The sequence below is a fragment of the Heterodontus francisci genome, chromosome 13, assembly GCF_036365525.1.
Source record: "Heterodontus francisci isolate sHetFra1 chromosome 13, sHetFra1.hap1, whole genome shotgun sequence".
NCBI classification, from domain to species: domain Eukaryota; kingdom Metazoa; phylum Chordata; class Chondrichthyes; order Heterodontiformes; family Heterodontidae; genus Heterodontus; species Heterodontus francisci.
The window spans coordinates 57,173,795-57,186,757 of NC_090383.1; the positions used below are offsets into that span (position 1 = coordinate 57,173,795).

General features: G+C 41.8%; 1 protein-coding gene across 6 annotated transcripts in view; it reads left to right on the top strand.

Moving 5' to 3' along the window:
- The first annotated feature begins 1,150 nt into the window (after window positions 1–1,150).
- The window catches only part of usp34 (ubiquitin specific peptidase 34), a 405,374-nt gene continuing 393,561 nt past the window's right edge, over window positions 1,151–12,963 (top strand). For 5 of the 6 annotated variants that reach the window (XM_068044865.1, XM_068044869.1, XM_068044868.1 and 2 more), the window contains exon 1: window positions 1,154–1,416. In XM_068044865.1, coding sequence (XP_067900966.1) covers window positions 1,374–1,416 — 43 coding nt within the window. In that variant the 5' untranslated portion in view covers window positions 1,154–1,373. Of the gene's footprint in view, window positions 1,417–12,963 lie in introns of all 6 variants that reach the window. The other variant, XM_068044870.1, reaches the window with a different exon arrangement.

Here is a 12,963-nt window from a genome sequence, read left to right on the forward strand (position 1 = left end):
TGGGTTGTTCTGCCAGGCTCGTCTTTGTTCCATGAGGTCACATATTTCAGCATAATTTTCGTTGAACTAGTCCTGGTGATAACGATGCTCGAACCCAATGGTCTGGACACAGGAGTCGAGTACTGCTGACTTTATTTGTTCCCACTGTTCTGAAATTGAAATTTCTGAATATATGAATTAAGATAGGGCAAATGCTCTTCCTCTTGGACAAGTATCTTGTGACTCCACTTCACCCGACAGGGGGAGCAGGTGTTGTTATTGGGGTTGCCACCTTTTGCCAGACGGAGGAGTTCCTCCATTTGCCAAATACAAACTGGTTAGGAAGCAGAAGCAGACTTAGGTTTGGAAATTTACTTTGATGAAAAATAATAAAAATTTCCAAATCTTGAAATAGTAACAAATTGAAAATTATAGACATTTTTAAACCTGACTCGGCTGTCTGGAAAAAGACGGGTTATCAAATACGTTAAAATCTCATTACATATGGAACTTCATTTTTGTGCCCTATTGTCTGGGGACAGTATCTTAGTTTCTATTAATGCAAATTCTACATGCCGGTGTTTTATAAGTCTAGTCATTTTAATACCCCGAAATTAATTACTTTAAAAGGCAGTTCGGTAAGTTCCTGCAGAAAATAGGCCATTCATTTCAATTGGAGTTGGACGGTGTTTCGACGGACAGCCGCACAACGATTCTTCAAGAACAGCCACTCAAGTAGGGACTGTTTGCACCACAGTCAGGTAGAGGAACCGAGCTTGATAACCTGAGTGGCCTTTACCCTCATTCTGTAGAGATGTTTATCTCAAAAGGAGTGGAATCGTTTCGCTAATGAAAGATTTAGCCGAATAAACGAACAACGCGCTTCACTAAGGAATGGAATAACACACGAATTACTTTAGTCCAATTACAGCCCCTTTCCGCTACGCTCTTGCCACCCACTAGACTGCAAAATAAACAACCATACACAACAGCTATTACCACACGAACCTCCTTCCATTCTTTAACAGTCTGAGGGCGGGGTGTTGGTGGCCGTCCCCGTGGTTACGGCGGTTGCCGTAGCAATGACTTATGAACCTGCGCGCCACTTACGGTGCCATCTTGGGGGTTGCGTGTGTTGCGCGGCGCAGGAGAAGGAGCCGAGTGTAGGCGGAAATAGTCGAAGCTGCTCGTCCGACTTGTCCAAATCAAAATGGCGCGGAGGTTCGAGCAGGTCGTACTGGTGCGGATCGGATAATTTGCATTCAGTTTTTTTTCCTCTCTTATCCTCCCTTCCCCCTCCCTTAGCGCCTTTTCAAAACACCGAACGGTCGCACAACAAACAATTGATCTTAACGAGAAGCCGTAGGGGAGATAAATGGTTAAATTAGTGAAAGATGTGCGAAAATTGTACAGAGCTGTTGGACGTTTTAAATGCAAGTAAGTGGTAAAATTATGTCCTTGATGCTGCATAGGCCTGTAGGTATTTGTGTGGAAAATAATAATCTGTAGTAATGCATAGGCATTGGTTCAGGCCTGTGTGTCTTCAGCCTTCGTGCAGGCCTAAACACTGTTTTAAAAGTGCTCCGGTCTTCCAGGCGTTTTATATTAATGTTTCTTTCGCTCCTTACCATTTACCTGCATTTGAGATTTGCATCCCGCAATGTTTAATGTTTCTTTGAAGTTTGCTGCAAAATGGTCAAAGTAAATTGAGTGCATGTATGTATTGGAGCTTTTATGGCCTAATAGGTCAGGCTGATGAGAATAGACTGATTTTTTTTTTTGCAACACAAATGATGGTTAGTATTAGAGTTGTCAGTTAGATATTGCCTTGAGTGCAATAATTTTATATTTTTAGACAATTTTATTATTGATAGTAAGATGTATGCGTTGCTTTCCAGATTCTAGTAATTTGTAACAATTGTACTGTAGGGAAATGGGCACACTAAAGCATGAACTTGGTTTGATTTCACTTTGTGATTTTGGATTAATAGCTATTGAGGATAGTTTAATCAATCACTTAATCAGATTCCCTTATTGATATGAATTTAATTTTTTACGTTCGTAATGGCTTTTGTAGCCTTAATGGGGGAGACTCATTAATTTAAAAATGTTGATCTTAAGTAAACACATCTTGAAATCTTTTAGATTGTAAATCTCATCCCAAATGTTCCCTGAGATTGATAAGTACACTTTTGAAAAGTGATGTGCAATACAGTGTTTGTGATGAATAAATATATTTGGTGCTAGTACATCAATTCATTTTAGTTATTTAGAGTTATTGATGCAACCTTTGGTATTCTAATGAAGACTCAATTTCCTACAAGAAGAAAGTTGACAGCATTTATTATCAGTGATTTAGTTTTATGTATACATTTTATTACTTCAACATCTACATTGGAGATTTCCTTGCAAAATGTGGAATTCAAGACAAAATATCTCAATTAATTATTGAGAAAACACCTTTTGACAAATAACTGACGGCAAGTCTGAAGTTTGCTCAAGTGTATTAGAAATGATGCCTTCCATTCTGTAAACATATTTTATCCAAAAGGTTTTTTTTAGTAAATTGACATTTACCCACTTAAGAACTGTCTCCCTTGGTGCATATAAAGATCACTTATTTCAATTATCATTGTCTATTTTACTGAAATTCTTTAAGCCTGAGAAAAATGGCAGCTGATGCACAGATTTTTTTGAAATATAGATTTAAGAGAACTTCTGTTATTATTGATTGCATATGAAACTCCAGCTGCCCAGTTTTTACTGAGGTCTTTAATTTCTTTGTACCCATTGAATAGACCAGATATTGTGGACTATTGCATGTGTTATTATGATATGTTTAATATCCATTGTACTACATAAGAAATTGGGTCTCTTTGTTATATGTATGTGTTGTTACAACAAATCAAATTATGGACCAATATAATGTTTAAAATTATGAATGGATGGGACAGGGTAGATGAAAGCAGACTGTTACCAGTAGTTGAGGGGGTCAAGGATGAGATGTCACATATATAAGATTAAAAGCAAGACATTTAGAACAGAGGGCAGGAAAAACTTCCACAGAGTTGTGAGGCGATGTTATTTTGCTTCCAGGCTTGGTGGTTGAGGCAGAAACTGTCAATATTCAATTGGATAGGTGGATAAGGAAAAAGGGTGGGTAAATGTGATTAGAACTATTTGCTCACATGGAGAGTAAATGCCAATGTGGACTGGTTGGACAAAATAGCTTATTTCTGTGTTGTAACTTCAGTATATTTTTTGTTTTATGCCTCACATGAATTCAGTTTCTGAAATCTAATTTTAATACTGTATACTTCAGATTGTTGAATTTGTGCACCGATTTAGATTTGTCTGAAATGCCACAGGGCCTTGCTTGAAATATCCAGTTTTTTGCAAATGTTAGTTAAGGGAATACTGAGGGACCATGTATAGCAGGAGGACATTTTAAAGTGTTGAATTCTTTGATAATTGCTGCATTTATAATTGCCTTTTACACTGTGCCCAGTAGCTATCTTGTTTTTAAGAACAACCAAAGCTAGATGATTGTAATGGTGAAAGCAGTCATTTACTGTTGTGGCTTTCTTTTGGGTCCAGCTGAGTCATCCTATTTAATAGTTGATATTGAATGCAGCCCTTTTGGGATTTGTAGAACTAGGCCTCATTTTGACTCTATTTATACTCATTCACTTTTTTTCAAGTCATAGCATTAGTTATTTCGATGAGCAGCAATAAAATTCTTGTAATATTTCTGTTCCATCGAGGTAACCATATGTTTTTTGAAGGGGGCTAACAGTTGGGGGTTTATTTGTTTACAATTGCACCAATCATGGAAATCTTTTGAGAATATATTTGCAGGATATTCATTTAATTTTAGGGAATGTAGCTTAATTTTATACATGGTGCAACAATGGTTATTTTTTCTATTCCTTGGGGAGAATCTAGGTTACTTTTTCTCTTTGATTATTCTTTCTTCCATGTTGGTTTTTAAGCATCCAATCCAAAGAGGGAAGTGTGTTTGTAATTGGTGTCTGTTACCTTGCCTAGAAACAACTAACTGAAGGTGTTGAAAATCCAGGAGGGCAATTATCAGTGCAGCCTAAGCTTTATTAATGCAAGTATTCAATTTTACTCAAACTCTGCCCAGCAAAGCATGTACATGCAGAAACTGAGATTCTGAGTTGTGATTTCTGCTGTCTATTGTGCATATTTAGATAGCTTGTTACTAATCATTTGTTCCCACCTACCCTTGATAACCTTCCACCCCCTTGCTTATCAAGAATCTATCTACCTCTGCCTTAAAAATTATTCAAAGACTCTGCTTCCACCGCCTTTTTGAGGAAGAGAATTCCAAAGACTCACGACCCTCCAAGAAAAAATTTCTCCTCATCTGTCTTAAATGGGTGACCCCTTATTTTTAAACAGTGACCCCCTAGTTCTAGATTCTCCCACAAGGGGCAACATCCTTTTCACATCCACCCTGTCAAGCCCCCTCAGGATCTTGTATATTTCAATCAAGTCAACTCTTACTCTTCTAAATTCCAGCTTAGCCTGTCCAATCTTTCCTCGTAAGTCAACCTGCCCATTCCAGGTATTAGTCCAGTAAACTGTACTGTACACAGTACTAAGCTGTGAGGAGATGATCAAAGGTGATCTTTCTGCTAATGAACTTCTTGAAATTCTGCTGTGATCCTCCAAGCCAGGGATGTCCAAACTTTTCATTTGAGCTGCACAGGTGTGTACTTTGGGATCTTGGGTACTTGCATAAAGTTTCTAATTAGTTGTGTGTGTATATATTTCAGTTGCTGATGCAAACCAGTCGGTGTTCTGATTAGGATTTCTTCATTTAATGAAGAAATGGTGTTAAAAGCAGCCCTTTCTATTTAATTCAAATAGAACAAACCCACAAAATAAGAAAAAAAAAAGTCCAAATAAGATTTTGTTTCATGGATTTTAAGGGTGATATTGTAGAGGCTCGAGTTGCTTGTAACATTGTGCTGATTTGGCTCAGTTGGTAGCACATTGTCTTGTGCATCAGGAGATATTGGGTTCCAGTCTCATTTGAGCACTTAATTTAGGCTGAAAATGCAGTGCATAATTGAGGGAGTGCTGTTGTTTTGTTCTGCATAGATGCCGTCTGTTCAAGTGGATGTAAAAGATTACATATTCACCGATCTCATTCAGATTTGATAAATATTTTCTTGGAGCTGGGAGGGAGAATGTATATTAAAAGAGCAATGTCTTTTTAAACAAAAAAGTTGCTGGGAAATGACAATCCAGAAACTGATTTTTCTTTTGGAGAGATGCAGAATGCCCATTTTCATTAGCTTACATTACTCTGCTTGATCCTTAGCTGTGTGAACGCTGTCGGTCTTGGAAGCAGAAGTGCTACCACTGAGTCAAATGCCAGCTTAGCTGTTTTAATGGTACTATTGTTTCTGAGCCAGAAAATTGTGGGTTCAGGCTCTATTCTAGGGACTGATGCATGCAATCTGATCAATTGCTTTGGGGCAATACCAAGGTAGAGCTGCATTTTCAGAAAGTGTTCTCTTTTGGATAAGATGTGAAACAGAGGCTTTGTCTATTCAGATGGATGGAGATGATTCTGTGACAGTATTTGAATAGTAGGAGCATTCTCGTGGAGTCCAGGCCGACATTTATCTCAATCAATGCCACCAAAACAGATTCATTGGCCATTTATCTCATTTTATTTTGAGACCTTGCTGTGTGTTGTGGTTGTCTATATTGTAGCAGTTACTGCATTTTTAAAATAATTGCCTGTTCAGTGCTTTAGGACATAAAGAAGAATGTAATATAAATGGAAGTATTCCTTCCTTCCTTCCGTCCTTTACTCCCTTGTGTTGGCTATGTTACAGACATATTAATGTGCAGACAACATTTTAACGTCCTTATGGAAGGAATTTAAGAACCTAAAGGTATGCTAAAACTGTTTATTGCAAGGGGAATGGAATATCAAAGTAAGGAAGTTTTGCTACAGTTGTACAGGGTGTTAGTGAGACCACATCTGGAGTACTGTTTTGGTTTCCTTATTTCAGAAAGGATATAATTGCATTAGAAGCAGTTCAGAGAAGGTTCAGTCCACTGATTCCTGGGATGAAGGGATTATCTTATAAGGAAAGTTTGAGCAGGTTGGGCCTGTGTCCATTGGAGTTTAGAAGAATGAGAGGGGATCTAATTGAAACACATAAGATCTTGAGGGGACTTGACGGTGGTTGCTGGAAGGGTGTCACCACTTATGGATGAGACTAGAACTAGGGGACACGGTTTTAAAAATAAGGGGTCACCCATTTAAGACAGATAAGAATTTTTTTCTCTGAGGGTCGTTAGTCTGTGGAATTCTCTTCCCCGGAGAGTAGTAGAGGCAGGGTCATTGAATATTTTTAAGGATGAGTTAGTTAGATTCTTAGTTGACAAGGGAGTCAAAGGTTCTAGGGGTATATGGCTAAGTTGGATTGAGGCCACAGTCAGATCAGCCATGATCTTATCAAATGGCGGAGCAGGCTCGAGTGGCTGGCCTACTCCTGCTCCTAATTCATATGTCTTCTATGTAGAAAAATTAGGTATAATCTGGAACTCTGGACTTCACAGTAATAGAATTATTTCCATATATGTAGCACTTTTCATGACCTCCGTACTTCCCAATGAAGTACTTTTTGAATTGTGATTGCGGAGTTTCCCTCCATTACAGCAGCTTTAAAAAAAAAATCATTCATGGAATGTGGGTGTTGCTGACAAAGCCAGCATTTATTGTCCATCCCCAATTGCCCTTGAAAAGGTGGTGGTGGTGAGCCGCCTCCTTGAACTGCTGCAGCCCATGTAGTGTAGATACATGTATGGTGCTGTTGGGAATGGAGTTCTAGAATTTTGACTCTATAATAGGGAAGGAACGGCAATATATTTCCAAGTCAAGATGGTGTGTGACTTGGAGAATTTGAAGGTGGTGGTGTTCCCTTGTGCCTGCTGCCATAGTTCTTCTAGGTGGTAGAGGACATGTGTTTGGGAGGTGTTGTTGAAGGAATCTTGGCAAGTAGCTGCAGTACTTGTAGATGGTACGCATTGCAGCCACAATGCGCTGTTGGTGGAAGGAGTGAATGTTCCAGTTAAGTTTCTGGTCAATGGTGACCTCCAGGATGTTAATGGCAGGGGATTCAGCGATGGTAATGCTGCTGAATGTCACTGGGGAGATGGTCAGATTCTCTCTTGTTGGAGATGGTTATTGCTTCGCACTTGTGTGAGGTGAATGTTACTTACCACTTTATCATAGGAACAAGAGTAGGCCATTCAGCCGATAAAGCCTGCTCCATCATTCAATTAGATCGTGGCTGATCGTTTACCTCAGCGCCATTTGCCCAAACCTGAATGTTGTCCAGGTCTTGCTACATGCTGGTATGGACTGTTTCAGTATCTGAGGAGTTGTAAATGTAATTGAACACTGTGCAATCATTAGTGAACATACCCACTTCTGACCTTATGATGGAGGGCGGTTATTGAGCAGCTAAAGCTGATTGGGTCTAAGACATTATGGTGAGGGCCTCCTACAGCTATGACCTGGGGCTGAGATGATTGGCCTTCAAGAACCAAAACCATCTTTCTTTTGTACTCCAGCCAGTGGAGAGTTTCCCTCTTATTCCCATTGACTTCAATTTTACTAGGGCTCCCTGATGCCACATTCAATCAAATACAGATTTGATGTCCGGGTGATTCACTGTCATCTGACCTCTTGGAATTCAACTCTTGGATCCATGTGCGGGCCAAGGCTGTAATGAGGTCTGGAGCCGAATGGTCCTGGCAGAACCAAAACTGAGCATTGGTGAGCAGGTCAGGCAGCATCTGTGGAGATGTTCACGTTTCAGGTCTGTGACCTTTCATCATGTGGGTGTCACTGGCTAGGCCAGCATTTATTGCCCATCCCTAATTGCCCTTGAGAAGGTGATGATGAGCTGCCTTCTTGAACTGTTGCAGTCCATGTGAGGTAGGAGCGCCCACTGTGCTGTTAGGAAGAGAGTTCCAGGATTTTGACCCAGCGACAGTGAAGGAACGGCAATATAGTTCCAAGTCAGGATGGTGTGTGACCTGGAGGGGAACTTGCAGGTGGTGGTGTTTCCATGCATTTGCTGTCCTTGTCCTTCTAGGTGGTAGAGGTCACGGGTTTGCAAGGTGCTGTCTGAGGAGCCTTAGTGCGTTGCTGCAGTGCATCTTGTAGATGGTACACACTGCTGCCTTTGTGCATCGGTGGTGGAGGGAATGCATGTTTGTGGATGGGGTGCCAATCAAGCGGGCTGCATTGTCCGGGATGGTGTCGAGCTTCTTGAGTGTTGTTAGAACTGCACCCATCCAGACAAGTGGAGAGTATTCCATCACACTCCTGACTTGTGCCTTGTAGATGGTGCATCGGCTTTGGGGAGTCGAGGTGAGTTACTCGCTGCAGGATTCCTAGTCTTTGGCCTGCTCTTGTAGCCACGGTATTTATATGGCTACTCCAGATCAGTTTCTGGTCAATGGTAGCCCCTAGGATGTTGATAGTGGGGGATTCAGTGATGGTAATGCCATTGAATGTCAAGGGGAGATGGTTAGATTCTCTCTTGTTGGAGATGGTCATTGCCTAGCACTTGTGTGTCACGAATGTTACTTGCCACTTATCAGCCCAAGCCTGGATATTGTGCAGATCTTGCTGCATTTCTACACGGACTGCTTCAGTATCTGAGGAGTCGCGAATGGTGCTGAACATTGTGCAATCATCAGCGAACATCCCCACTTCTGACCTTATGATTGAAGGAAGGTCAATGATGAAGCAGCTGAAGATGGTTGGGTCTAGGACACTACCCTGAGGAACTCCTGCAGTGATGTCCTGGAGCTGAGATGATTGACCTCCAACAACCGCAACCATATTAATAAATAAAAGCAAAATACTGCGGCTGCTGGAAATCTGAAATAAGAACAAGAAATGCTGGAAATACTCAGCAGGTCTGGCAGCATCTGTGGAGAGAGAAGCAGAGTTAACGTTTCGGGTCAGTGACCCTTCTTCGGAACTGGCAAATATTAGAAATGTCAAAGGTTATAAGTAAGGGTGGCGCAGTGGTTAGCACCGCAGCTTCACAGCTCCAGGGACCTGGGTTCAATTCTGGGTACTGCCTGTGCGGAGTTTGCAAGTTCTCCGTGACTGCGTGGGTTTTCGCCGGGTGCTCTGGTTTCCTCCACTGCCAAAGACTTGCAGGTGATGGGTAAATTGGCCATTGTAAATTGCCCCTAGTGTAGGTAGGTGGTAGGGAATATGGGATTACTGCAGGGTTAGTATAAATGGGTGGTTCTTGGTCGGCACAGACTCGGGCCGAAGGGCCTGTTTCAGTGCTGTATCTCGAAATAAATAACAATAAAAATAAATAAGTAAACCGGGGGTGGGGCAAGAGATAACAAAGGAGAAGGTGTAGATTGGACAAGGCCACAGAATAGCTGACCAAAAGGCCATGGAGTAAAGGCAAACAATATGTTAATGGTGTGTTGAAAGACAAAGCATTAGTACAGATAGGGTGTTAATGGACTGAATATTAAACAGCAGCAAGTGCAAACATGAAAAAAACAGTGGGTAAGCAAACTGAACAAACTAAGATGAAATGAAATAAACATACAAAAAAAATTTTAAAAAAGAAAAAATAACTAAAAATAAAAGTAAAATGGGGGGCCCGTCATCTTCTGAAATTATTGAACCATCTTCCTTTTGTGCTAGGTATGACTCCAACCAGTGGAGAGTTTCCCCCCTCCCTTATAGTTATAGGAACTGGAGTAAGCAATTCAGCCCATCGAGCCTGCTCTGCCATTCAATACAATCATGCTGATCATCCACTTCAGTGCCTTTCTCCAAACCCCCCCCCATACTTTCCTCGTATCCCTTTGTCATTGGTATTTAGAAATCTGTCAATCTCTGCTTTAAACATACTCAATGACTGAGCTTCCGCAACCCTCTGGGGTAGAGAGTTCCAAAGATTCACAACCCTCTGAGTAAAGAAATTTCTCCTCATCTCTGTTCTAAGTGGCTTCCCCCTTATTTTGAAATTGTTTCCCCTGGTTCTAGACTCCCGAACCAGGGAAAACATCTTAGCTGCATCTACCCTGTCTATCAGGTTATGTACTTTGTAGATTTCAATGAGATCACCTCTCATTCTTTGAAACTCCAGAGGATACGGGCCCATTTTCCCCAATCTATCTTCATAGGATGGTCCCGTCATCCCGGGAACAAGTCTGGTGAACCTTTGTTGTACTCCCTCTATGACCATAATATCTTTCTTAAAGTAAGGGGACCAAAACTGCACACACTACTCCAAGTGCGGTCTAACCCAGGTTCTATACAACTGAAGCAAGACTTTGTTACTCCTGTACTCAAATTCTCTTGCTATAAAGGCTAACATACCGTTAACCTTCCTAATTGATTACTGCACCTGCCTGCATGTTCACTTTCAGTGACTTATTGACGAGGACACCCAGGTCTCTTTGTACATTTACACTTTCTAATCTCTTGCCATTTAAGAAATACTCTGCACATCTATTCCTCCTAACAAAGTGGATAACCTCACATTTTTCTACATTATATTCCATCTGCCATGTTACATACGAATTAGGAACAGAAGTAGGCCGCTTGGCCCTTCGAGCCTGCTCTGCCATTCAATAAGTTCTTGGTTGAACTGATTACTCCATGTTTTCACCTACCCCTGATAACCTTCCACCCCCTTGCTTATCAAGAATCTATCTAACTCTGCCTTAAAAATATTCAAAGAGTCTGCTTCCACCGCCTTTTGAGGAAAAGAATTCCAAAGACTTACGACCCTCAGAGTAAATTTCTCCTAATCTCTGTCTTAAATGGGCGACCCCTTATTTTTTTAACAGTGAGCCCTAGTTCTAGATTCTCCCACAAGGGGAAACATCCTTTCCACATCCACCCTGTCAAGACCCCTCAGGATCTTCTATGTTTCAATCGTCACCTCTTACTCTTGTAAATTCCAGTGGATACAAGCCTAGCCTGTCCAATCTTTCCTCGTAAGACAGCCTGCCCATTCCAGGTATTTGTCTAGTAAACCTTCTGTGTACTCCCTCCAATGCATTTACATCCTTCCTTCAATAAGGAGACCAGTACTGTACACAGTACTCCAGATGCGATCTCACTAATGCCCTGTGTAGCTGAAGCATAACCTCCCTACTTTTGTATTCAATTCCCCTCTCGATAAACGATAACATTCTATTTGCTTTCCTAATTATGTGCTGTACTGCATACTAATCTTTTGCGATTCGTGCACTAGGACACCCAGATTCCTCTGTATCTCAGAGCTCTGCAATCTCTCACCATTTATATAATATGCTTTTTTTATTCTTCCTGCCAAAGTGGACAATTTCACACTTTCCAACATTATACTCCATTTGCCAGGTCTTTGCTCACTCACTTAACCTATCTATATCCCTTTGTAGCCTCCTTATGTCCTCTTCACAACCTACTTTCCTACCTATATAAAAGCAAAATACTGCGGATGCTGGAAATCTGAAATAAAAACAAGAAATGCTGGAACCACTCAGCAGGTCTGGCAGCATCTGTGGAAAGAGAAGCAGAGTTAACGTTTCGGGTCAGTGACCCTTCATCGGAACTGACAAATATTTGAAAAGTCACAGGTTATAAGCAAGTGAGGTGGGGGTGGGGCAAGAGATAACAAAGGAGGTCTAGATTGGACCAGGCCACATAGCTGACCAAAAGGTCACGGAGCAAAGGCAAACAATATGTTAATGGTGTGTTGAAAGACAAAGCATTAGTACAGATTAGCTGTTAATAAACTGAATATTGAACAGCAGCAAGTGCAAACCTGAAAAAAGACAGTGGGTAAGCAAACTGAACAAACTAAGATGAAATGAACTAAATGCAAAAAAAAAAGGTTGTAAAAAATGTAAAAGAGAATGTAAAAAAAAAAGGAAGAAAAAATAACTAAAAATGAAAGTAAAATGGGGGGCTGTCATGCTCTGAAATTATTGAACTCAATGTTCAGTCCGGCAGGCTGTAGTGTGCCTAATCGGTAGATGAGATGCTGTTCCTCGAGCTTGCGTTGATGTTCACTGGAACACTGCAGCAATCCCAGGACTGAGATGTGAGCATGAGAGCAGGGGGGAGTGTTGAAATGGCAAGCAACCGGAAGCTCAGGGTCCTGCTTGCGGACTGAGCGGAGATGTTCCGCAAAGCGGTCACCCAGTCTGCGCTTGGTCTCCCCAATGTAGAGGAGACCACACTGTGAGCAGCGAATACAGTATACTACATTGAAAGAAGTACAAGTAAATCGCTGCTTCACCTGAAAGGAGTGTTTGGGGCCTGGGATAGTGAGGAGAGAGGAGGTAAATGGGCAGGTATTACACCTCCTGCGATTGCAGGGGAAGGTGCCATGGGACGGGGACGAGGTGGTGGGGGTAATGGAGGAGTGGACCAGGGTGTCGAGGAGGGAACGATCCCTTCGGAATGCTGACAGGGGAAGGGAGGGGAAGATGCGACTGGTAGTGGCATCACGCTGGAGGTGGCGGAAATGGCGGAGGATGATCCTTTGGATATGGAGGCTGGTGGGGTGAAAAATGAGGACAAGGGGAACCCTGTCACGGTTCTGGGAGGGAGGGGAAGGGGTGAGGGTAGAGGTGCGGGGAATGGGCCGGACACGGTTGAGGGCCCTGTCAACCACAGTGGGGGGAAATCCTCGGTTGAGGAAAAAGGAGGTCATATCAGAAGCACCGTCATGGAAGGTAGCATCATCAGAGCAGGGAAGTGTCAGAGATGCAGAGATGTCCCTTCCCTTCCTCGACTTCTCTGTTTCCATCTCTGGGGATAGGTTGTCTACCAATATCCATTTATATTTCCCTACCACCTACCTATACTAGGGGCAATTTATAATGGCCAATTTACCTACCAACCTGCAAGTCTTTTGGCTTGTGGGAGGAAACCCACGCAGA